Source organism: Perna viridis, chromosome 9 (genome assembly GCF_037379345.1).
Source record: "Perna viridis isolate PV_CMFRI_1.1 ecotype Kerala chromosome 9, ASM3737934v1, whole genome shotgun sequence".
Lineage (NCBI taxonomy): Eukaryota > Metazoa > Mollusca > Bivalvia > Mytilida > Mytilidae > Perna > Perna viridis.
Window position 1 is genome coordinate 11,668,938 of NC_142453.1, and position 23,836 is coordinate 11,692,773.

Consider the following 23,836-nt stretch of genomic DNA (forward strand, 5'->3'; position numbering starts at 1 on the left):
TTAACAAGATGAATGAAAGAAAAACTGACTCGGACGTCGCCCAGTATTAAAAGTTCCGAACCTGACAGAAGATCGGTACTCTTGTTGTCTTGTAAGAATGTGGTGTCCCCAGATGTGCACTCACATCTGGTATGGATAGTGCCCCGACCATTCCAACAAAAAGTACCCAATCATACTTTCAGTCTGCGGACTATCTATTCCAGTACAAACATTCTGACTTTTTTCAAAATATTCAAACAATGTTCCATCACTTTTAATGATATATTTGACCACAACGATGACGAACCACATTGTACTATATCAAAATGTGGTATTAAAAATTGCAAAACATCCAACATTCTTTTAACCGGCTCTTACTTCTCTAGTTCTCTTACAAACGAAACCTTTCACACAAGTCACGATGACTTCAGTTGCAAATCAACAAACTTAATATATGGATTAGAATGCAACTTATGTGGTTTAGTATATGTCGGTGAAACACAAGAACGATTAAACGAAAGAATGTGCGGTCATCGTTCGGGAGTTAATACCACCAAATTCCCGACAGCTTATTAACATTTTAATCAACAAGATCATTCAATCCTATCAATGAAAGTTCGTATTTTATAAAAAAAAAAATTACCATCATACGAACAGTCCCGTTCTAAGTAAAAACTATCGTAGGGAAAGAGAGGAGTACTGGATACACAGACTAGCTACCTCAATACATTACGGATGCAATGACAAAATCAAAAGTATAGGAAACCTTTCAAGCAAATATAACAATAGCATAAATGTGCTGAATTTATTTGACAAAAATCCAAGACGGGAAAGGAGACTTGGCCATCACCACTGTACGTCACCTAAGTTACATGATGTCTCCATAGATGGTCTCCTTCCTTTTATACAAAAACCTCTTGGACTTCATCACATTAGAAACAAACTCTATTCTATACCTCTCACACTACTACACTCCCTTTACAAAAAAAGTCTTGACACTCCTGTTTCTGAACCAACCTCATCATTATACAGACTTGCTGCCATCATTTTGGATATGGGTTTCCACAGACTCTTTAAACCAGTTTGTGTGAAAAGTCAGGATGAAGACAAACTACCATTCTTCCACTACCTTTGTCAACAAAGGTATAGATGTAATTAATTTGGCTACCATCCTCCATTACAAAAATGTTACCAACAAAATTCCACCATATTTCAAAGACAAATCCATACCAATTATTCCATATTCCTATACTCCACCCATTGCATCCAAAATTTTCAATTATAAAAGGCTACTTCAGAACCTCGAAATTGAGGACGCCAAGGCTAAACCACTGTTTTCGCAAAAACTCTCCATTCAAATATGGTCCTTCCGGTCACGTTGTTAGGGGAGATTCAACCATTATCGAAAACGAATCTCTGCGTAATATCCTTTCTAAAGGTCCCAAGTACCGTGAACCACGCTTCATAAATTGGAATTCTTATGGATGCCGAGGAGGACTACGCAAGAAAATGGCAAACTCATCATGTATTTTGGGGTATTTTTTTGTTATTTATGACTTCAAAATAAATGCTAAAACTAAAATTCATTATGGGTGGGTGAAAAATTCCATCGCTCAACTTTGCATATGGTCAGAAATAGTAACTTTTATCGATATCGTGTACAACAAGGACTTGTTGCAATTTGAAAATTGATAGATTGATTACTTGTATCTTCATGTCTAGTAGAAGATATTTCTGGCATTTCAGTATGACAACGTTTTTGTCAATTGTCTGTTATGTACTGATTTCATTGTCAAACCGAAGTAGTTAAATTATAATGATTTGCCGTTACGTTTTCTTTTTTTATGATTTATTCACCGTCGGTTGTAATCCATTATGCAATCTTCATGAAAAAAGCTGTGTTATGTTTATATTATTATTTTGATTAATTTTGCATGTTGAATAATATAATGTCTAAAAAATAAAATCGGAAAATAAATTGTTCAATCAAAGAACAAAGATCTAAGATGAAGAATAGTTAATGTTTTTATTCCTAACTTAATGTTATTTTGTTAGAATTTACTATTATCATCAAAATTACACATAAGACGCAATGATATATAATATCGTATTTCAAGAAGGCGCAAGCACTTCATTTTGACCAACTGAAGTAAGCAGCTATGAATTGTTTTCAAGTTTACTTTCATGACTTGTTTATTAATTTTCGTTGTATAAGATTAAAGCACCGACACATTCTTTGACATCTTACAAGAATGTCGCACCAATCAAAAATGATTTGCGTTCCTGAGATGTTAACGCTTTTATGTATGAATTTCGCGCGAAACTTCAGTGTAGCATAAAGAGATTGAAAATGCACTTGTTTTTTTTTTATTTTGAAAATATTCAATTTGAAAGACTTTTCTTTCTATTAGAATATCAAACTTAATTCTTTACATTTCAATGTTTTAAGTGACACGTGGTAGAATTTATATTACTGCCTTTTGATTGACACATTTTAATTGCAACATTCCACTGTCTGTCTACACACAAGTCATTTGCCACTTCTTCAATTACAGAAGCTTCGATGGTTGATAGTCCAGCATTTTTCTATGCAGCGATGCCTATAGCAAACACCGTTAACAACACAAATTATATTCTAATATTCAACCGAAACGTGTATAACAAAGAGAACCACTTTAACGCTCGTCACAGCATTTTCATCCCCACTCATCCTTGTCTGTATCACTTCTGTCTTATAGAAAAAAAAAAGACGAAACACGCAGAATTAAAAGAAGCGAACATTACCAAGAAAAAACACTACATGGGTCTCTGGACAATTTACCTTTAACCATGATGTATCTAGTTACAAAAGAACAACATGTCTTGAAAAGCAGGAAATGGGTTTGACGAGATTTTTTTTTTCACTGGGTGTCCTATTGTTTAAAGACTAAATCTATGAGATGATAACATTTTTGCTCGTTTTGTAGCACAAAAAACTGAGAAAATTAGAGGTTTGTAGAATAAACTGTCTATTCATTTGACTTAATTATGTGTATGTGAATTTTGTCTGCACATCTGATATAGTATGGATAAAAACTGGTTTTTACCATTGTTATGATTCCGCCTTGAATATCTGACGATTGTAGATAAAATCAATCATTACAAGACTTTCTTTCCTGTTGGGAATTCGTACTCCTCTAAAAAAACAAATACTTACAATTACTACATGTACCATAGAAACGCAAAATGTAATTTTTACTGTCGACGATAGTTCATTTTTATTGTTCATACATTTGTAAATGTAAAGTATTCCTTTAAAAATAAAAGATATACACTGACAAACCGTGTTAATTATATATTTTCTTTTAAATAAGGCTACAGAAAATTAGACATTCCTACGCTGAAGACAGGACTACATCAGTCATTGAGGCATTAAGACATTTTATTTAGCTAATAACGCGTAACAACGTAACAACATTATATTAAGTCATATTATTGATAAGTGACAAGATGTACAAAATGAAGTTTAATCGAAAGGCTTTAGTAACATTTTTGCAGTAAGTGTAATTGAATATGATTAAATCAAGAATGCCTGAAACCTCTTAAACATTTGGGTTTTCATGTTTATTTCTTAGCAGCTATACTAAGAATTATACTAAGAAACAAGTAGTGAAACTCATCACAAAGTCCATTAGCGTTTTAGAGATTACAATACTTTTCAGATCTATCAATATTATAGAATCTCCCAATTTCAATGAGTGAACTGTTATTATGACTACGGAATAAGTATAGAAAGGTTGTTAAGTCACATTACAATATTGATATAAATACCGCTTAAAACAGGAATTTGATTACTAAATTATATAGCTAAGACTTTTGGCAGAATTCTTAACATTATTTGTTTTTTATTTTGGAAGTTTTGTATAAACGCATCCATTTTTTTAGTATGTAACTAATAAAATCTGATTACCAGGAGGTAATAACATTTTCCAGTTCAAATCTTCATTGGAGAGCAATAACAGGCTATTTCTTATCTTTTTAGCTCACCGGAACCGATTGTGAGCCATTGTTATAACTTTACGTCCGTCGTCGTTTGTCGTGCATCTTCTTTACATTTAACAAATGCATTGTTGTACTACTACTAAAAGGTATATACAAAACAAAATGGTTAATGATAAATGAAAAAAAAATATTGACATGACATTGATGTTCTGAAATAAAACTTAAAAATTTTAGTTTTAGACAAAAAGAAGTAATGCATGATGACATCTTCGTCTATTTTATGCAAACGCGTCTATAAAAGTATGCATCTATCATGTCAACAATGGTGTTATGTTATTTCAAAATGTACGGTTAACTGACGACCTCGTCCAGTACAAGCGAAGGAACGGATAAATGTAACAGTACGAGTAGATGCAAACATATAGAACAGGGAAATCTGAACAAAAAGAACTTTAAGATAGGTTAGACTTGACAAGTGTTCAGTACATTCTAGGTGCATTTCAAAGTGCATTTAAAGTGGTATATATGACTTTTAAATGTGTCTTGCAAAAAAATATTGTCCTCGAAGTAATATCAAATTCAAACTAAATAACAACATGGATTTAACCATAATTATTTTTAAAAGTATGCTATTATGGCCCTTCATATTATAAGTGAGTCATCATGTATGTTTTTACATTAGAAATTAGCGTACCCAGCCCGAATAGATATGTCGCATTAGTTTTTCCCAAATAAAATTTGATTCTAACAGGACTAGTTTTTTTGTGAATGAAAAGACACCGCCTATATGTTGAAAGAAATGTCCACCATAGTGTAGCACATATGTCTATATGATTATACTTTTATTATCAATTAACCACGTCATAAAATAATTCCATTACCGATGACATATAGCTTGCCAATGAATTATGGGAGTTTAATTCGTACATTTTTCTATTTCAGTTATAATTCGGAATTCCCAAACAGTCATTATAGAATCATGGTACATATAATAAAGTTACATAGATGTTGTTAAAAGCTTCTTTTCTTTGTTTTTTTGTTTTTTGTTTTTTTTTGGTTTTTTTTTTTTTTTTTTTTTTTTAAATTATGTATATAATTGGGAAAAAAATATCTTTTTAAGTGAAACTAAAGTTGGTTGTGACAAAGGTTTAAGAAATAATGAAAGACAGTAGAAAAATGTAAATTGACAACTTTGTTATGAATGTTTCACTTTATAAAGGTGTTGTGATGAGAGAACTGGTAAATGTTTTATCGATTTTCAGCAAAAGATGAAAAGTTAGTTAACTGTTTTGACAGAGTCGAAACTGATTTATTTGTTTACACAAGTAGTAGGGTTTCTCGTCCATACACTTCGTACTTTTGAAAACAGAACACAATTTTAAAATATATATTGAAGTGTTGACAGATCTGTAATTGTTCCTTTTGTGTTAGAATTTTTGAAACTCCTTTCCAGAAGATCAGGCCCTGGCGCCCCACAAAAAAAGTACTTATGTCTGAAAATATTGTTAATTTCCATGGTAACTCCAATCAAAGTCTTTGAAATTGATGACGTCACAAACAGTTAAGATTTTTCTCAGACTTTTGTGGCGCTGGGGCCGGGTTTCAGATGTGAGATGGTAAATCAAATACTCATGTTTGATAAGCATACATTTTATATTTACTCAGCAGAACGAAATCAAATGTTGTTTCTCTGGTTATTTCCTGCTCCACACTATCTAATTATATTGAATCTAGAATTGCATTGTCCAATGTTTGTAACACTTTCTGTTTCTTCTCCAGTGAATCTGTATCACCGCTAGCTCTTAATCTTAAACAATCCTAGTTTTGGGGATTTGATACATAGTATCTACCCAAAGAACTTAAAATAAAGGTTACTACAGACACTGTGAAATCAGCCTCATATCATGACCTATGCTAAGAAATCGGTGGTAAAGGAAAACTATTGATCAAATAATACGACAAACGAAATGACTTTTTATTTTTGTATATTTTTGTCTATTAATATAAATTCACAATGAATGATAACAATTTGGTTTCTGCTGACAATTTGAATGACTTTAGGAGTAACCTCACGAATTCAATTACACAGATAATCGAAAAACGTAAGTCCGGTTTTTTTTTTATTTAACAGTACTGAGTTTTCTCAATAAAGGCTACGAATTAAAAACTTTATGTTAAAGAATGTGGCTAATGGTGACACATCATTGTTTGTTTGTTTGTTTGTTTGTATGTTTGTTGTTTCTTTTTTTTCTTTTTTTTATGGTCTGTTTGTTTATTTGTACATTTCTTTTTTTGTTTGTTTGTTTTTGTTTGTTTGTTTTCTGTTTGATTTTTTTCTCAAATACATTCAATACATCTAGATAACAACCGAAAGCTATCTTAACTTATCTGCAGGCAGCTGTTATGTTTATATGTCTTGACTACTTTTAAAGAGAACTGTTGCGGAAAAATTTTCCCGCCGTTTTTCTAGAGTTCATTTCAATTGTCTTATAATTTCCCAATAGAAACCAATGCAAAGTCAGCGTGCAATATATTTCCAATTCAACTAGGGCAAGTATAGTTGTACAAATGGCGTTATCCGTGACAAAAGTTCATTTTGCACAAGACTAAATCATATTTCCATACAATACAATTGTCATTGCATGAATACTAGGGAATACTATCCATCGTAAACTCGTGCACTATAAAATTATACTCGAGACAATATTCCCCAGTATTCATGTAATAACCGTATGTCATCAAGCACACTCTTTTGGGTAGTAAAGTAAATACGAACTAAGTTTCAGAATTGCAAAGGTACTTGTAAATTTTATACTACTTTATGCCCGAAGCGAACACCGTTTACAGCAAAAATTCGATTGTTAAATTTAACCAGATGGTGTATAACAACGGAAACCACTTTAATCCAGGGGACAACATTTTTATCGCCCCTCACTCTGGTCTTTATTTCTTCTCTTGGACAGTTCAGACATACGGTAGCGAGCGAGACGACATGCACAGTATTGAAAGTTGATAATGTTACTAAGAAAACGCAATACATGAATCTCGGATCATCTGAAAACTTGCCTTAAACTACAAGAATGATTTGTCAAGTGACTAAAGGACAACATGTTTGGATAGAAACAGGAAACGTGTTTACTGAAAATTTCTTCGATTGAGAAGCCAATACACAAACAGCAAGTTCCTTTATGGGTTTCCTACTTTTTTAAGAAATGAAACTATGTCAATATAACATTTTTGATTGTATTGTAGTAAAAATGAACAGAAAATAAGAGGTTATTTAAATGAATGGCTAATGTCTTTATAATTTGTATATGTATTTGTAAAGATGCAAGTGGTGTTTGTTCCTACAGATACTCCTTAATGTTGTTCACATTTATAATTCCGCCTTAAATATCTGAAGATTAGACCATTTCTATTTCAACGATAACAGTAAGTCAATAGAAATTACTGCCATAGAATGTTCCACGTAAAATTTATTTGTAACGTTGACGGTAGTTAATACTTACTTTTGGCGGGAATACCTTTTTGTTCATTTTTGTTTTGGCTACTTTTTTAGACTTGACTTTTAAATATTGAAACCCTTGCGTCTAAGGATCTAATCCTGCTAATGATAGGTTATTTCTTTTAACACATAACGCATAATTTCCAATTTCCAATAATTATTTCAGTGATATTTTTTAAATTTCTTATTTAAAACTAAGCCATGGATTGAAACTAAATCAGGTCATCAGCATTGAATGGAGATGGCAAAAAGTTTAAATTGTGTTCAACTATAGTGATATGAGCTTCGTGGATGACGTTTTGTTCAGAATTTATCAATGCGTATCTACGAAATAAAAGAGGCGGATACATTTTTGTTCGTGACATAGATATAATGCATATCGTTACATCGAAATAGTAAATAATTTGAAATTATGTATTTATACATGTATATATAGGAAGCTGCCAACCAGCAAACTTAACGGATAAAGATATTTATACATTATAATTAAAAATTAAATTGGCAAAATGTTTGGTCTACTAATGACCTTCTTCAGTGTCTTAAAAACTGAGTGTGTAGGAAAATAAATGGTCTGTGAACACAACTCACAACTCACAATTAGGGGAATACCTGTGACGTATTAAAAAATAACACTTCTAATTAATTACTAGTATAATATAATGAAACGCTGTTAAACAGTGTAAACTGAGAGATTTATTATGAATGTTTCACTTCATAAATGTGTTTTTATTAGTAATATTGATAAATTTTCGACAAAATAAAACGACAGATGAAAAAAACAGTCAAGTGTTTTGGCAGAATTTATTCATTTTGTTTACGCAAGTGTTATGATTATTCTTACATAAACTTCGTATTTTGTTTCTGTAAATTGAAATATAGAGAAAATCAACAAATAATATACCTTTTTTTGTAATAAATTGTAGTGTCGACAGACCTGTTTGTTTGTTATTGCTGTGTTAGAATTTTGGAAACGCTTTCTCAAGAGATCAGGTTTCATATGCAAGATGTTATACCGAATTTCTTGTTCAACAGACGTTTTATGTGATTTTTGTCACTGCAGCACGTAAGGATGTATTTTAAAGTTTTAATCATTGTTTTTGTTCTGGTAATGTCTGTGTATGAGGTAACGTTCATGTCTATTAATAGAAATATAACATTGGATGATAACAAAGTGGTTTCAATTGACGTTTTGGATGATTTTAAGGCAAATCTGACGAATTTGGTTAAACAGATGGTCGAACAACGTAAGTAGACACTTTTTGACATTTGACCTAATTGTACAGCAGAGGATATCAAAGTAAGGTCTGTCATAAAATATTGCTAGTTTAGCTGGAACACCTTCGAGCCTTAGATATGTTTGTAATATTATCGAAGTTTTCCGAGGTTGTTTCTTGGTTTGTTTTTATTTGTGGCTTTTTTGGCTGATTTTAAAGTTTTTATTGTTATATATATTTTTTAATGTTTTCTCTTTTTTGTGTTCTTTTTTTTAATATTCAAAATACTAGCTGTCATCCTTATGACACTAATATGAATGCATAATAAAATATAAAACAATTAGAAAAAAAAATCCTGCAAAAAATAAGTCAGTATTTTTAAATGCATAGCCAGTTCGTTTAATTCCAATAAACCTTTCAACGTTAAATCGTGATAAAAACAACTTAAAGTTCACGCAATTAACATTGTATCATTTCTTGTTGTTCACTAATGTGTCTAGCGAAATTTTAAAAAAAAACTTTTCTAGACAGTAAAACAAATAGGCCATGCATAAATATGTATAGTTAATGTCTTCATTATGTATATTTAGACTCATGTTCCAGAGAGACTCCAGTTTTCTTTTATGCTGAGATGCCTTTTGCGAATACCATTTACAACAAGAATTCAATTGTAAAATTCAATCGAGCTATACTCAACGAAGGAAATCATTTCAGCCCAGGAGACAGCATCTTTATAGCTCCACAATCTGCCTTGTATATGTTTGCATGGTCGATTCAATCCGCTGGAGGCAAATCTTCCTTCACAGTACTTAAGGTGGACAATATTGTCAAACAGAAACAATATGTACATTTTGGAGGATCAGCTGGATGGTTTCAAACAACCCGTAGTATCATATGCCGAGTTCGAAAAGGAAAACACGTGTGGATAGAAACCGGGAATTTGTTTGCTGAAAACTTCTTTGACAATGAGGAACACACAAATACAGCAAGTTCTTTCATGGGATTGCTGTTGTACAAAGAATGAATAATTTGCAAATTAGCAAGTCTTTGGGAGATTGTCGATTTCTGCATTTTTATTTCACGAGATTTTAATGCGGTTAATTGCAATTTATTAAGAAAATTTTATAGATATTAACGTGTATTGCAAATGAATAATAATATTCGAGGAGTTACTGTCCAAATAGTGACTTGCTGGAAAATGTAGTCCAGTATAATAGTCACAAAGATTACATTTGGATTTATCTTCCCAAGTGTATACAATTTTCACATTTGGAAAGACCATATGATATTTAAGTTAACTTTTTTGTGTATTATGAACATGTGTACATCTAATAACCGCTGCAAGGAATAATTTCTTATGTATTCGCTCTCATATGATTCGGCTTCGGGATTTGATGGTATAGAAGTTCATTAATAGCTAGTAAATGTATTAGTAATAGATATTCAACTGCAAAATTTGTTGAAATGAATCTATAAACTTTTGTTCACATATTAGTTCCACATAACCACATACCTTAAATATCTGATATCATTAAGATGAAACAAATTTAAATGCCACGAGCAATATAAAATGCAACTTGTCAAGCAGAATTGACGGGGAATTAAATACGAAACCGTACAAGTGTGCTTCTGAAATCGGTATTAATTTTCAACATTCGAATTGATGATACAATTTACTAAAAACAATGGGTTTCATCACCTATTTCAACATTGATGCATATTCTCAATCTCAAAGCATTACCAAAGTGTGTTAAAATTTTTCTGTCTCCGTGCTGGACTAGGGTAAATTATTAAAGGGCATTTGCTAAATTGTGTCACTTCATAATTAGATTTCTCGCCTTCTCTTCTTCCCGAACACCAATCTGTCAAAGAAGCAGTTTGCAAAACACATAAATGCTTTGATGGTAACCAAATATTTATATTTTTATACAAAGTAACAAAAACATAAACAACATAATAAGCAATCGTTTGTTGACTACAAGAGATTTAAGAGAATATAATGGATGTCGTGGGCAAAATTTAAATTGACAAAATAATCGACCTCAGAAAAGATTGATAAACTGATGTTTAGTCTAGCGACAAACTTCCGCTTAGCTGTATTATATATTTAGTAATTGATACAATAGTTGTTCTTTGTGCAAGCGGTATTGTTTATTTTATTTCATAAATGTTTTTATTCAATTATCTTATTTGGGATTATGTCATTTAAGGTCGTATTTCTATTTGTCTATACTTTAAATCCTTTTGTTATACGGTGTGCTTCAACTGTTAGTACCGGTAGTACTTTATGTTTAATGAGAGTTGAAGTAACCTGGTGTTGATATAATGAGTAGCAATGGTATCTAAGCTGTAATGGAGTGAATATCAATGATATCTGAGCTGTAATGGAATGAGTAGCAATGGTATCTGAGCTGTCATGGATTGAGTAGCAATTGTATCTGAGCTGTAATGGAATGAGTAGCAATTGTATCTGAGCTGTAATGCAGTGAGTAGCAATGGTATCTGAGCTGTAAAATAGACGTCGAAGACAACACCATACAGCAGTACTACCCAAGTCCCACACTCTATTATTATTTGTCCAAGTGTAAGTTTTTTTCGACGTTGTCGTAAAATCTTGGTTTTGACCTATCTAAGTAAAAAAACGCCTTTTTAATGACAATATCGGGCACCAATAAATCCAAGTCTTGTGATTGAACAACATTGTGTCGTTCTGAAATCCTTTCTTGATATATATTTAACTCGAATGTTTTTCTGGTCGTCATCATAAACTCGTGGATCGTTATGATGTATCCATCTGCACCATGAAAACTGATTTATTCAACGGGTCATATAGTATTTGTCTGCCAGGTAAATATCAACCTACAGTTTTTCAATAAATTATACTTTAATATACTTAGTGTGTCAATAGCAGCGGGGTGAATATGTTTATATCGTGACTAGTATTACGTGGACATTTATCATGCTATGGCGTCTTTTTCCTACTCGGCATGCATCCACATCCGCCATTTGTCGTTTGTTGTTCTTCAGTAAATAAACAGCTCGGACTCCACAAAAAGCTGGGATATTGACCAGATGCACCGGTAGAGTAAGGTAGTACAATACAGTTAGGTCATTTCTGAAAATTTGGTCTCATTTTGTTGGAATAAAGCTGTCTTGAGGCAGTCCACACAGACATTTCTAGTGTTTTGTCTAAGTGCATATTTTTGAAATCCTTGGTGTGTGGAGGTTCAAGTCATTTATAAGTAATGTAGTGATTATTCTTATAAAATCCAGTAGCCATGGTAACATACTGAAAAAAATATTACTTTTAGTAGAAATCAGGGGTGCCTTTCCAAAACTAACAGCCAAATACTATGTTTTATAAAATATCAGGCACTTAGACACTCTCACAGGATGAAAGCATGCATGGAGTAGGTAGAAAAAAGGTAAAAATAATAAGGCCCTTTTCGATTCATTTTCTCACAATTTTAGTCCCAAACATTCGTGCAAAATAAGATATTTCGAAAATCAATCATTTGATGCTGAGGAGAGAACCTAATACGGCAGGGGACTGAATCGTTCCGTATACCATTTTTCATTTAAATTACACCTGTTTACCATACATCTGTCTATGTATAAATGCTTATATACATTTAAACAATATATCCACCAAATTTCAACTTTTAATTTTAAGTTTTACAAAATTTGACCGGGTAACTTGGTGTACAAAACAGTGCGCCATAATGTAACTGTATAGTGCACCCTAAGCGTCTTCTGCTTTTCACGGAACAGATGGATACACCGGAACGATCTACGAGTTCATGATGACAACCATAAAACTTCTGTAGTGATCAAAATGTATTCTATTCTATTTAAAAACTCTGTCAAATTTTTAGTACACATGCCATCCATAGCAGGAATACAAACTGACGAGGAGAAAACAAAAGCTGTTCAAGAATGGCCTGTATGTAGGACATTCTACTTAGGACTTCAACACAGGACCAGATAAACAGTAACAGTAAAGACCCGACAGCAATATGAACATTTATATACAGAACAAGTTTCAAATATGTTTAACTTACCACTGTTTTATTGTTGAATTTAATAACTTTTGCTTTATTACAGATTCGGTAGAACTATTTTCATATAAGGTGTGGAGGGTGATATATAAGTGATCATTAACTATATTTATTATTATGTATATTTTTTATATGCAATTTTTCCATCATTTTGGAAATATACCATTCATGATTTTACCACAACTTGGGAGAAAAGCTTAAGTTCTTGTAAATTTTCTGTTATGCATTAATGCTAGAACTTAGATTTAGCTTTCATTTTTGCGTGCAAGTCCTATTACAATACATTATAATGATATTTTTTTAGAAATTTCCAATTTATTTTTTGGTGGATTCAATGATTAGATTTGAGGATGAACCTCTCATAAGACGTCACCAGACAGAAACTTTAACGATTTTTATAGGATGGGGAATACCTTTTCTATAGTTTAATTCAGAATTTAAATCTGATTATTTTATTTTGGTGTATCAAGTGTCAGGATTACTTGAGTTTTAGGGCAGATTTTTGTTGTTAAAGTTACCCAGTGCAAGCGTATGCAAATGTCTGGGCCCATAAAAGCAGCTTCGAAACATAATGGAACAATATCGTTTATATCTTTCATTGACGTCAATCAAACAACGTAACCCTAGTAAAAGCCATATACAGCTCAGGTACAATGCATTTTGATATTGGATGAAAATTTCCAAAAGAAGCTTTTTATTCTAAATTTGATGGGATGTGAAGAATTTAAATCTGGTTTTACATTTTTTTGGCATTATCTCTACCTTTTAGCGTATGCCCTACTTCAATGAACGTTTAAATAATTTCAATAATTCAAGAATATTTTAATCTACCGCCTCATCGACTTGCCTCCAAATATTAAAGTACTTCTTTTGTACAATATTTCTGTTTTCGTCAAAGTAAGTATCCATATAGATTTGGTGTATATTTAGACAATGCTATAGCCAGCATCCATATTTATTGTTTTATTAACTAATTGTATAGACAATTGATGTACATAATTACTCATTTATACTGATATATGGACTTCAAACCAGTACATTTTATATATGCGGCTACCGGACTTAAGCATACAAAGGCTGCGGCACACACAAAATTTTCAATGAGACAACATACATATTCAACAAAATAACACTTTTTAGCAACCAAACACGCGTCGGACTGTAACAATGTTTTACGTAAGTGCATGATTCTTACAGAGACTGACACGTAAATCTGCATTAGCTGTCATTTTCGTAAATATTTGTTTCTGTTGAAATATGCCTTAACTTTGAATTATTTCTACTAAATTGTACATTTCCTGTATAATTCCATTTGATATTCACAAATAAAATGCAGTAAATACATGAAATAGGTGTCTATATTTATTGTCCTGCAAGACAAAAAACCGACCTAGATAAATTCGTATGCATGCGACTTCTGGTAACCTTAATCCGAGCATGTGCTGTAAATTAGGGTCGCTTCTCCAACAAATTTAAAAGGTTGCCACCACGGTTTATGATTTTGAATAAACTAGTGAGGCATACATTTAAATGCGCATGTAGTTAAAAATCAATATCACACATCGCCGTATAGGAATTTAGGCTGTGTTACACAAATAGGTGTGTTGTGTTTGTGTTACAATTTTACGTTATTATACAATTTTGAAATTTCTTTTTAAAAAAAAACATACATCAAGACAATGACCTGGTTAGACACAAATTAACTAAGGATCGTGGTTATAACATGTTATATTCAACAGTAAGTAACTTTCATAGTTGAACAGACCACAGAATATTTAAAATCACTTTGCATAACGAAGTGTCAATATTAGTTATGAATATTGACGATAACAGAAGAAGATGGCTGATTGTGGGATTATGCATAAATTCGGAAATTTCTCCAAAATTGAGAGAATACATTGGTCCTATCCTAGAAAAGTTGTTTCAAGACTTGAGAGCAAAATATTCCATAGATACACAGACGTACGAGAGACACCAAAAGCGATATGGAGGATCATCAAGGAGTTTAAATTACGAAGTTATAAATAATAATAAGTGTCATGGCAGAGACTCTAAGAAGTACGACTACAGAATTCTAAACAAAGTAGATCTGTCAAAAGTGTTTCTCCCGTCATCAGTAGCACATTACAAAGGATTTGATGAAACATGCGATTGTTCGTCTTTATGTGGCATTATAAGCAATATCGATAGTTTTCCTACTCAAGTGAAAGACTGCATTGAAAAGGTACGAACTTTATGAAAGCGTACATTGATATTTTGACAAAAAGATTCTTTTATATTAATTCATTAACACTTCGATTTGCCTAACACTGTATACTTTATATAACAAAATGTGTGCCAATACCTAAATGTAACTCATTGTCTCAAATTTGCATGGAAATTTCCTTACCACAACAGTCAATCTAAAACCAACACACACAAAAGAAACGATAATTTAAACTCAGTTTTCACTCTGCATAGTAATAGTGGTCTTTTTCATTATTTTTATCATCATTTTACTTTATTCATTATTTATTCTTTTCATTTCTGTGATTTTTTTGTTGTTGTTCAAAGTGTTTAATTTAGTGCTTGAAAGAAATTTTCTTTACTAACGCTAATCGCAATATTTTGTTCGCCTCGTATTCTTTACGGTACATTGAGTAATTATGTGTTACACTATAGATTACATTAAGGCGCACTGTTTCGTACACCAAGTTACCCCGGTCAAATTTTTAAAAAACTTAAAATTAAAAGTTGAATTTTGGTGGATACATTGTTTGAATGTAGTTAAGCATTTATACATAAACAGATGTAATATATTTAATGGTAAACAGGTGTAATTTAAAGGAAGAATGGTATCCGGAACGTTTCAGTCTCCTGCCGTATTAGATTCTCTCCTCAGCATCAGATGCCTGATTTTCAAAATACCTTACTTGGCACGAACTTTTGGAACTATAATTGTGAGAGACTAAATCGAAAAGGGTATTATTATTTTTACCCTATTACCACCTACTTCATGCATGCTTTCATCCTGTGGTAGTGTCTAAGTGCCTGATATTTTATAAAACATAGTATTTGGCTGTTAGTTTTGGAAAAGTACCCCTGATTTGTACTTAAACCCAGTAATATTTTTCTCAGTATGTTACCATGGCTACTGGATTTTATTAGAATAATCACTACATTACTTATAAATGACTTGAACCTCCACACACCAAGGATTTCAAAAATATGCACTTTTTATGACAAAACACTAGAAATTTCTGTTTGGACTGCTTCAAACAGCTTTATTTCAACAAAATGAGACTAAATTTTTAGAAATGACCTAACTGTATTGTACTACCTTATCGCAAGTTTCTGGGAACCCTACAACTGAATCAATAGGGTTTTCACCATAGATACCACAATTTTTTGTGTAGGTTAAGGTGTACTGAGTAAGAAAATGTTGTTTGTGTCAAGAAATTTAATTGTTTAGTGCAAATAAGTCAACAACCAAATTTTCTTATGCTTCATCATTACAAATGCAACGTCATAGAAGATATTCTTGTATCTTCTTGCGAAATGTGCTATTCTAACCACTTTTAAGTAAAAATGTTACTTCTTTAGCTTATAATAAATAAAATTGATAATCTAAAGAACTTTGTCTGTGCAAATAAGTATTGCAATGCAGAAAAGAAAGTCAAAACAAGCCTTTTAGTTCCCAGTCTTAAGTTTTGGGGAAAACTCCATGATTTTCTATACTTTCATCCTCGCATGCTTTTGTGGGGGTGTAAAAACCAATGATGAGATAAAAAAAAAACATCAAATAAATACTGTTTTCAGTGCCCAGAGTATGAAAAAATCTGTGTCTTACTGTGTTTTCTTATTTTTGCCATGTATACAGCCTTTCTCATTTTATGAATGCATGTAGTAGAACACAAGGCAGAATTATCCCCAATCTTGGGGAGCAGACCAAGTATTAGATTTGCTCTAGAATCAATATCCTATGTTCAATTTTAGTAAATCTGGTATTTTTTAATTCCATACAAATAGAGCTTTCCAAATATTACAAGACATACACCACTTAAAAAGTCCCCTTCTCCTGAAGGGTGCACTATACAGTTACATTAAAGAGCACTGTTTCGCACACCAAGTTACCGCGGTCAAATTTTGTAAAACTTAAAATTAAAAGTTGCATTTTGGTGGATACATTGTTTAAATGTAGTTAATCATTTATACATAAACAGATGTTATATATTTAATGGTAAACAGGTGTAATTTAAAGGAAGAATGGTATCCGGAACGTTTCAGTCTCCTGTCGTATTAGGTTCTCTCCTCAGCATCAGGTAGTACAATACAGTTAGGTCATTTCTAAAAATTTGGTCTCATTTTGTGGAAATAAAGTTGCCTTGAGGCAGTCTGCACAGAAATTTCTAGTGTTTTGTCATAAAAAAGTATATTTTTGAAATCCTTGGTGTGTGGAGGTTCAAGTCATTTATAAGTAATTTAGTGATTATTCTTATTAAATCCAGTAGCCATGGTAACATACTGAAATAAATATTACTGAGTTTTAGTACAAATCAGGGCTGCCTTTCCAAAACTAACAACCGATTACTATGTTTTATAAAATATCAGGCACTTAGACACTACCACAGGATGAAAGCATGCATGGAGTAGGTTATGTACCAACAAAGTTTGATTCGTATATGCCTACATGTAAGAGTGGATGAAACCACTTACCTATTGAAGCAACTACAAAATATTCCCATTAAAGCAACTACAACAATTTCGCCTTTTGTTTTATTTGCCAGAGTAATAATCAATAGAACAAATGTTGGTGGCAGTAATTATTTTTTTAGTTTCGATCTGAAGTGAGAAACAGTTGGGCGCATTGTAATTTCACAGAATGGGATGATCTAAAATACAGAAATTCCTTCAGAACAATGGAAGAATTAGTCGAAAACTTGAGTCTTCCTAATTCAGAAAAAAATAAAGAAACACTAGACACATGGGCTCAGAAAGGTAAATTTCTTCATTAAAGACAATTAGACAATTGCAGCTTATTAAATCATTTTTAATAATTGCGTTTTGACATGTAAATATTTTTATCTAGGACAACAAACTGAAAGGGTTTTTCCACAGAAGGAGTATTTTTAATGTAAAATCAATGGCGTGGAAATAGTAGTTTGTAGAGTCTGTGTATTTTTCAAGTTAATTTTAAGCTTAAAAGGATTCGTTCTTCTACTTGTAAGTATTCATGAGGAGATTGAAAGGTATTTTTTAGCCGAACAAATATGTTTACCCTGCCAGTGCACCTGATTTCATGTTTCTTGTTATTGCATTTGGGTCTTTACGTTCTGGTGTAAATTTCTAACCTTTTCAGGTGCAATGGGTGCATTCTGTGATATAGAAATACCGGGGATAATACACAAAATAGAGGCTTTAGAAAAGTGCATGACTAAGGTTGGAGAAGTTATGGTTGTTGAAGAAGATATTCAAATAAAGAGTGTGCTGTCCGACATTCTTGACAACATCCATGACCTGAAAAAGGTGAGGATTAACACTAGATATGTCTTATGTATATTGTAGTAACGAAAGTAAGTGAATGCTAATGCTTTCTCTTTCTGAGTCAAAGGCACATTTTACTTTGATTAATTTTAGCTTGTTACTGTACATATTTTGCTAATATAAAAAAGCATTATAATACTTAATAATAAAAGCTGTCTTTTAGATATACATTTTCATTGATTATTTATTGACATTGTAGGATATAGATGGGATAAAAAAAAATAGTTCAGGTAAGAATAATTATATGATGAACTAATGATAACGTACACGTTTTTCTGCAAATCGTATAACATCCAATGCTTATCATTTGAGGTTGTATAAGATTTAGAAACTACTAGCATTAATAAAATGTAGGTAACCAACACACTCCCTAAAGAAGAGATAATTGAAAATCATAAGTCTGTTCTAATTTACAAAAGACAATGATTGTGGATCTTCCGTTCGAGTCCTGTCAATTCTTTTTTCCTTTGATCATTAGCTGATAAGATCGGTCATGTGACCTGTATATTTTCAATAGTGGATTCCAAACTCCCATTTAAAAGCTTTGAAAGTAAAAAACACAAGGAAAGTCTTTTATGCGTAAATATTTTGATAAAATGTGACTGATGTTATCTGCTACACTATATTATGTTAATGAGACTTGTAATGACACTTTAAAGATTTTTTTTATTATTTTGGTACCCGGGGCAGTAAATTAACTGCAAAATAGTCCTCGGTTAACAATGTTTTTAACTGTAGAAATTCATTATAAAATTAAATCGAGAATGAGACTTGCAAGCTCTGTCGGAGATATGTCAAATTAGTTTTTTCCACGCCTTATCAACACATCCAATTTTGCGATACGCCATGTCATCTTTCAAAAATGAAAAAAAGAACCACAAAGTGCAAAGTGAAGAGGACGAAGTTTAAAACTGAATAATTCCGAATGAGAAAAAACAAACTGAATCTAGAATATGCTCGTTTCCTACCTTTATTTATGGAAAATCTCTGCCTGCAGACAAGACGTCACAAGTCAACTAGGACTTAAAGGACGTTATCGATAAGACCACTTTAGCGTCAGATTGTTCTTTCACAAATAAAATATACATCAAGTAATGAGACTATGCAAGGCACGATTGATTTAATATTCTGGGGATCGGAATTTCATGTGGGCCAGATTATTACGAGAAAATTATTTGGAAACTTTGGTTCGATTGGGAAAATCTTTTGGGACCTTTTTAACTTCAAGGAAACATTGTTGTACTTATTACCTTGTTAAGGCTATCAATTATGTATAAATGCATTTTACAGAGTTTTAAGCGTGAAAAGTTTTTTAAGACTATTACTAACATGTTTTGGCAACTGTGATGCCTAATTTAGACTTTAATGGGAAATACGTGGTATCTTCTAAAATCTTATCAAACCAAGTAGACACTGTCGACAGCATTGTTTAGTTTGAAAGTAGAGAGTCTAAAACTTAAGTCCTTTGATATGTATGATTTTAAAAACGAAAGTAATATTTCAGTAGGTATCTGCTTTACCGAAAGGCATTTTGGGTAAAGTGGCAATAGTCCACATGAGCTAAAAAGACTTGGTTCGCCGTGCTTTCTTTCGTCTTGAAAGCATATGAATCCTATGAACTCCCTTAGTGTTTCCTTTGCAAACATTTCTAAACAATATACATTAATAGTTTTTTAATTGAATGCGTAACTCTCTACGCTTGTATTTTTGTCAATATATATCTTTTATGTTCAAAAATAGTTTTTACTTTTTGCAAACTTCAGAATAGGTTGCGATGTATAACTTTCAGTTTAACTAATGAGTTTTATAATGTAGCCATACGAATGGCGTCTGATGACAGTTGCTCTCCTCTTGCTCGCAATATGAAGGTTATAAGAGTAATCAAGGGAACCAAGATTCTAGCGGAAATCTAAAGAATGTCATCCTGGGACAAAGACCAGACATGGGAAACAGACACAAACAACAAAAATACATAAAAGAATAAAAAAAACACATACAAAGTAACAAAAGTAAATTAGCAACACGGACTCTACTAAAAACTGGGTGTTCGGAACAGGTGCATCGGAAGGGTAAGCGTCCTCTATAAGAATGCTTGGGTGAAATGAATAATTAAATCAAAAACTATTGTTTATTTTTTTTTTTTGCAGCATTGGATGCTAAAATAGGTAGGTATATGTGATTAAATACTGAAATTTAATTGATAAAGCAATATAGAAAAGGCTAAAAACAGGAAAGTTTTGTGTATATGAAAATGCTGTAAATGTACATAAAACATATTAATTTTGACTGAACTTGTACGTTGACGGATAATTGTTAGCTTAATGTATATCATGTTTTTGCGTATACGATGATTTTTTTTCAAGAAAGATTTGACAGCTTTTGCTTGACACGTTCCTCTTCACAAATTGATATAATTATAAGTTGTGGTTTGCTCATTTTCGAATTATTGATTGGCTAGGCTGTACCTGGGTTATCATATTTAGAATTATAGAAATGTTTTCTGTATCAAAAACAGGAACGAATAGCTAATTAAACTACAATTTTAGCGTTAAAGAAAAACAACTAGAAAACTTAAAGCCTTAATCATTTATTTGTTGGTATTTGGATTACTTCTTATGAAGCCTGTAGTGTTTTGAAATCTTTCAAAACTTCAAAATCAATACATAGCAAACAGTGAACAAACCAAAACAAAGCAATTTAGAAAATGTTGATACTTTGTCTTCATTGAAAATGCTTGGGCGATTAAAATATTAAAACTGACAAAAAAATATGCGTATTCGTTGTAGAGAAAATGAAGAAAACTGTACAAATGCAAGTTAGTGAATTGGCAGATACATTTGTAAAAACAGAAGCTCTCGAAACTACGATGGATCTTCTGAATAAAACTTTCTATGCTGTCATTGGTGGCAGACCTGGATATGGGAAAACTACTTTAGCTTACCATGCACTGTTTGCGCTTTTAAAGAAAGGGAAAACACCTATTGAAATTTTTAGTCCAAATGAATGGGAGGAGATAATATTACCAAATAAAGATCTTGCAATATTTATTGACAACATGTTTGGTGAATTCTCAGTTTCTGATGTTACCCAGTGGGTTAGTAAATTTAACACAATGAAGGCAGTTGTAAGTGGTAACAGAGCTAACTATCTTATCATAGTAATACGTAATGACATATTCAATCAATGTAAATCTCTGATCAGAGAATCTGCTCAACAATTTCTAAGCAAATCGCGAGTTGATATATCTTCTGGTGGCAGAAGTGCACTCACCACATCAGAAATAAAGAAATTTGTAGAGAAATATGCCCAAAAATTGCTTGATAATCTCCAGATTGAAGTTTTCAAATCGTCAATTCCTCAAATTGGATTCCCTCAGGTGTGTCGTTTATACAAAGATAATATAGAATTCCAAACAAGAGGTCTTGATTTTTTTGAGAATCCTGAAGAATTGATGATAGAAGAGATAAAATTGCGATTGTCAAGAAAAGATATGGTTGTCGCAGTTCTTGGTTATGTTTTATTAAACGATGGAAATGTGAAACAAGAGATCCTATCAGGACTTAGCCGAGATCACGAAAGGAAACAATAGCAATGGAAATAAGTGGTATTCAAAAAGCCATGGGAAAATTCCAAGACGCAATCCCAAATGCAAAAACATCCTTTTTGTCAATGGACAAAAGCCAGAAAAGTGTGAAGTTTTCTCATAGCTCGATTCAGACAGCTATTTTGGGAATTATAGGTAATGCTTGTCCTGACATTTTAATACGAGAATGTCATTACAATTTGCTGCCAAACATAGAATCTAGTGTTTTTAATGGCTCTATTACGGACGATTATTTCAATGATTTTGTTTACAAGCTATCCAATGTCATTTACAAATCAGAAAAAGATTTGAATGTAATCTTCTCAATAATATCACAGCTTAAAGTCTGGGAAACACAATACTTTTTTAGAAAGTTCCGCGACGATTTTGTTTCAGTTCTAGTAGAAAAAACTGATGAAAAAGGCTTCACAATGTTTGTTCATCTGGCTGCTACCGGATGTTTACAACAAGTCAAATATTTATTTCCCCGTGTTGAAAATGAGGAACAGAAATTGTATGCTTTGCGTGCAAGTTGTGAACATAACAAGGAAAGTATAGTTTCTTTTTTCCTTGAGAATAAAGTACGACCAGATATAATATGTGCTTTCCGAGCAGTAAAAGGAGGCTTTCTCAGTATATTAAAAATGTTAGTGAATGCTGGTGTTGATCTTTCAAAGACTTGTAAGACTCAAACTCGTGGATAACAATAACAACCGTTCTTGAAGAAGCATCTTTTTTTAACCAACTTCACCTAATCGAGCCTCTTTTGAACCTTTGTCCAAATTTAGTATCTTCAAAATCATCAATTGGAGCGAATGCTTTGCACATTGTAGCTGGTGCAGGTGATATCAAAATATTAAAATCTTTAATTTCTTTCGGATTTTCACCAATGAAAAGGTCTGATATTGGATCAACAATTCTTCACTTTGCTTGCCAAAACGATAGATTTGATGCCGTGAAATATATTGTGAACGATTACCCAAAGCTGTTGTCAGTGCCGTATTTTACCTTCGTCGGTGGAACGCTTTTGTCAACAGCTGTAGAAAGTGGAAACTTTGATCTTTTTAAATATATGTATTTAACTATTTGGAAATACTGGGAAGATAATGGAGTAGAATTGATAGACCTCGATCCCTATTGTTATTTACCAGATGGTCTTACAACTAAAACTTCAGTTCCGAGGTCTGAAATTTTGAAAATCCGCCATTACCAAAATAAGACATTATTGCATTACGCAGCTTCTCGTGGAAACATTGCGATTTTTAACTGGCTTTTAGAAAAAGGATTAGATGTAAACGCTAGAACAGGGGAAAATGTCAGTGTTCTGGAAATTGCACGGGCACGTGTTGACAATAACGGAATGGTAGAATATTTACAGAAAGAATTCCTGATCTCAAATGATATGTTATGTGTTTTTGAAAATAAACTGTCCCTGACTTAAAACCTGCATTCCATCAATGGGTCAGTATATAAGTGTGGACTTCACCTCCCCCTTTTTTCAATTGCTTTGTAACTTCATCTTGATTGATAAAGATCAAGTTGTCGTTTTATTTGATTTTATAGTGGGAGTCTATCTATATAGGTTACATATAAAGTTTGCATTTAAGTTTTCATCCGACTCTGATTTTCTTTTTGGACATACAAAATTTCATTAAAAAAAATATGCCATCATAACTTTTCACTTCGCGTATACACGTCTGTTTTCTGTTGTTTTTGTTAAAATTGCTTAAGAGCTATAAGGGTATAAGTATTCAGCGTATTAATGCAGGTTCTGCTGAGCGATTGGTTTTGTCGATGTACCATTTGTATAGTGCAGACACGTCTTAAGGATTAATATCGACCTTCAGTTGGTCGGAAATATATTTCTTAACAGAGTAATCTTCCATTCATTTCATTATTTTATTAGTTTAAGCTGGAACAACAAATAACTATGCGCCATACTGTCAGGGTTTTTAAATTCGCTTGAGATGTTTACAACATTTGTTCGAGTGTT

General features: G+C 32.3%; 2 protein-coding genes across 2 annotated transcripts; both read left to right on the forward strand.

Moving 5' to 3' along the window:
- Positions 1-8,368: 8,368 nt before the first annotated feature.
- On the forward strand, positions 8,369-10,901 carry LOC148606710 (uncharacterized). Its single transcript, XM_088546256.1, has 2 exons — positions 8,369-8,709; positions 9,270-10,901. Exons 1-2 carry the CDS (start codon positions 8,535-8,537, stop codon positions 9,701-9,703), a joined length of 609 nt encoding a protein of 202 aa, XP_088402382.1. The 5' UTR covers positions 8,369-8,534; the 3' UTR covers positions 9,704-10,901.
- Positions 10,902-14,310: 3,409 nt separating this feature from the next.
- On the forward strand, positions 14,311-23,386 carry LOC148606711 (uncharacterized). Its single transcript, XM_088545654.1, has 6 exons — positions 14,311-14,961; positions 17,552-17,714; positions 18,076-18,242; positions 18,460-18,490; positions 20,408-20,425; positions 21,047-23,386. The coding sequence occupies exons 1-6, from the start codon at positions 14,551-14,553 to the stop codon at positions 21,847-21,849; spliced, it is 1,593 nt and encodes a 530-aa protein (XP_088401780.1). The 5' UTR covers positions 14,311-14,550; the 3' UTR covers positions 21,850-23,386.
- The last annotated feature ends 450 nt before the right edge of the window (positions 23,387-23,836 follow it).

Coding starts and splice junctions, on each gene's coding strand:
- LOC148606711 (XM_088545654.1), top strand. CDS start 14,551: ATGAATATTGACGATAACAGAAGAAGATGGCTGATTGTGGGATTATGC. Junction 17,715..18,075: donor AGACACATGGGCTCAGAAAG/GTAAATTTCTTC, acceptor TAACCTTTTCAG/GTGCAATGGGTGCATTCTGT. Junction 18,243..18,459: donor ACATCCATGACCTGAAAAAG/GTGAGGATTAAC, acceptor TTGACATTGTAG/GATATAGATGGGATAAAAAA.
- LOC148606710 (XM_088546256.1), top strand. CDS start 8,535: ATGTATTTTAAAGTTTTAATCATTGTTTTTGTTCTGGTAATGTCTGTG. Junction 8,710..9,269: donor TAAACAGATGGTCGAACAAC/GTAAGTAGACAC, acceptor ATGTATATTTAG/ACTCATGTTCCAGAGAGACT.